Source organism: Tubulanus polymorphus, chromosome 6 (assembly GCF_964204645.1).
Source record: "Tubulanus polymorphus chromosome 6, tnTubPoly1.2, whole genome shotgun sequence".
Taxonomy (NCBI): Eukaryota; Metazoa; Nemertea; class Palaeonemertea; order Tubulaniformes; family Tubulanidae; genus Tubulanus; species Tubulanus polymorphus.
The window spans coordinates 14,219,900-14,223,121 of record NC_134030.1 but is presented as its reverse complement, the minus strand read 5'-3'; the positions used below and the strand labels follow the sequence as shown (position 1 = coordinate 14,223,121).

The 3,222-nt window shown below is 38.4% G+C and overlaps 1 protein-coding gene across 1 annotated transcript; it reads right to left on the bottom strand.

The window, feature by feature from the left end:
- Positions 1-383: 383 nt before the first annotated feature.
- On the bottom strand, positions 384-3,017 carry LOC141906953 (uncharacterized). The gene has a single exon (XM_074796453.1). The coding sequence runs from the start codon at positions 2,750-2,752 to the stop codon at positions 953-955; it is 1,800 nt and encodes a 599-aa protein (XP_074652554.1). The 5' UTR covers positions 2,753-3,017; the 3' UTR covers positions 384-952.
- Positions 3,018-3,222: the final 205 nt, after the last annotated feature.

Here is a 3,222-nt window from a genome sequence, read left to right as displayed (position 1 = left end):
CAACACGTAGTGTAGAAGCAATGATAAGATCCTTCCTCGTCGGTGCTGCTCTATTATTCAAGTCTGTGGTGGATTTCACAAAGTTTGGGAAAGCCTTTCTCTTTACTTGATCAGTTATTCCAACATCGAACTGCCCATCAATTCAGAATGAATTAATCCCACATGGTGGAAAGTGAAATATTTGAGTTGAAATGTTATTTGTTTAGCTATTTGGTATGTTCGGGAGATAATATCGCAGCATGATTGTGTAACAGTTGATTCATTCTATTTCCCAGTGCAAATCGATGACTACTCAAAATCAAACAGTGCAGTACACGATAAGATCTCAAACTCGAGCAAAAATCAACACGCGTGATCGGTATCACATATTTCTATTTTCACAGTTGATAAATTATCATAATGGCATTCAGAAATATAGGTACATTGTTGCCAGTGTTTTGTATCATTATATACGTCCACGTCGACCTCTTCCTTTTCTGGATTTATATGAATTGTACAAATTATTCTTTTAAAATTTTGATATAACCATGTGAATGATTGAAGACATTTCGTGAACAATTATTGTTGCAATTTAAATATTCGTTAAAAATTGCTGCCATTTGGGTGCAAATGTATACAATACTGGGTCATCTCACACACTACCTGTAATACACACACACTTGAACATGAACATACAGAATGTCTTAAACAGGAATCCAAGGAAAAAGGATAGGTGGCGTTGCCAATTTCGTGCAAAGAGACAAATTAATCGTGACGTCACGATTAATTTGTCTTTTCTCAATGCACGAAATTGGCAAAATTTTAATGGGCCCCGCACCTTTCGCATAATTACAATAGGCATATGATGATTAGAAAAAAAACGCAGAAAACTTCTCTGATCGTGTGCCAATGTGATTTAGAAATTAGCTTGAGAGATCGTTTCCAATTGTCTGCGGGTAACCCTACATGCCACCTACGATCCATATTCTGATATTTCGTTAATAATCAGAACGGTCATCAAAATCGACATCGTATAATCCCAAGTCATCTTAGCTGCAACGGACGAAAATAACAGCGATTTTGTACATGTGGCACTGTATGTGATATTTTCGATTTCAGTAGATGCCGTTACTTTCGCAGTGGCAACAGTGACTTCACCTAGCGAACTGATAAAATCACCCCAAACGATGTCGAAATACATCGAAATTCTTATTCTGGATTTTTCTAATCTTTCTACGACCATTTCGGTTTTATTTCCTCGAATTATCAGAACGTCGGTGAATTCGATAAACGCCGGGGAAGATTTTGCAGTAAAATGAAGCCGGCCTTTTTCATGTAATCGCACTTTATCGTTGATGCACTTTACGAATGTCGGGTATAAACATCCAAGTTGTGAGTCGGTCAGGTCGGACATGTCAACTCTTTTTCGACGTTTCTGTTGTTTTATACAGTCAACCAGTATGGGGCCACCCATTTTCTGACTAGACCACCATTTTAACGCGCACAAATTGGCTCCACATATGATCGGGTTGTCACGCGCATCTAATTGCACGTTTCTACCTAATTTTTTTATGGCGCTCATATCGATTTCTTGGAGAAGATTTCGTCTCAAATCCACGTCTGCACTGATCTTGTGAAAACTGCCTATGAACGAGTCGCTATCTACTCTGGATATACGGTTATCACTAAAATCTAAAGTGACGCTTTTGGTCGACGGAATTTGAGTGTTGAGCTTGATGTTGATTGCAGTAAGTAAATTATGAGATATATCTAGCGTGCGAAACTGCGACCCCATCAGCTGAACACTGGCCGGAATGGCCGTAAGTCTATTTCCGGCAAGGTGCAGAGCGGCAATGTTATGTAAACCGGTAAAAAGGTTTGTGGGCAAGGGGTTAACATCCGTGAAACAATTAGATAATGAAATTATTGATAGCCGTTGAAGATTTTTGAACATATCCCAGTTCGGCATGAAATGGTTATTATCTGAAAAGTCAATCGTTACCAAACTCAAAGGTGACAATCCTGTGAGATTGGTCGACGATACATTCGTCAGGTTATTTCCTTTTAGCCGAAGTTCGGTTAATTGGTTCAAATGTGCGAATACGCCATCTTCCAACGAGTATATCTCGTTGTGGGATAGATCCAGAGATCCTAATGCCCTCAGTCCATTGAACACACCCGGCATTAGCGATGTCAGTTTGTTAAAACTGAGCTGCAAAGCTCTGAGTTTTCCCATGCCGAAAAATACATTTGTAGCACCGATTGTGGATAAGGAATTTTTGCTCAAATCCAATACGATAAGTTGAGTAAACCTAGAAAGGTTTAAATCATTTATCGATTTTACCCTCCAGCTACTGATCCGTAATGAACTTATCTGTGGAGGTAGCTGATTTATTATTGTCTTTACTTGTTCTTCGGTTTGGCAAATTTGTTCCGAGCTGTCACAGACGTAACCGAAGTTGACGAAGCTTTTTGATGTAAGCAAAGCCTCAGACCGATTCAAATTGCAGTTTTCCAGGTACAAATATTCCAGCTGGTGAAATCGCGAAAAAACTAGACTTTCGCTAAAGTTGAATTTAAAACTGTAAAGGGAAATCCCTATTACATCCTGAGGGCACTGATCCAAAATGTCAGCAGAGCTTACAATATCACTTTCCGGTGCCACACAGTCAAATGTTTTGTCATAGCAATCACATTCCGGCGGACAGTTTTGGTACTCACTATTCACTGAAAATAATGCCACGAATGGGAACAATATTTGAATCAACTTCATCACGTATTCTATGTAGTATCACAAAACAAGATCTGCAATGAATTGCGGAATCTTAATAGTTCCACACGAACTTCTGAAATTCCAAAATAGCTTGAGTTCTTGATGTTTTTTCAGTTCCAGAATTCTAGTTTCCACTTTCAATTCTCGTTTCAGTTTCAATGTCTTATCAGACCGTATTTCAACTATCATAAATATCAGTTCGACACATTATGTATAGATATCGGTGATGATATTCCACGGTGGTGAGTTTGGGCGAATATTTCCGTCTCTGTAGATCAAATAAAAGCGACCAAGACACACACGCACACATATATCGTTACTTTATCTTTTTCTATGGGTCAAGAAAGCCATTTTCGATTGACACAATTACAATTAGGGTTTGTCGTCAGAACAAACATAAAACATATTTATCTATGTATATACGAATACCCTTCCCTGTAATAATAACCATGATCATAATGAAAATAAAC

Bases quoted from the DNA above. Each gene is read 5' to 3' on its own strand.
- LOC141906953 (XM_074796453.1), bottom strand. From the start codon at position 2,752: ATGAAGTTGATTCAAATATTGTTCCCATTCGTGGCATTATTTTCAGTG.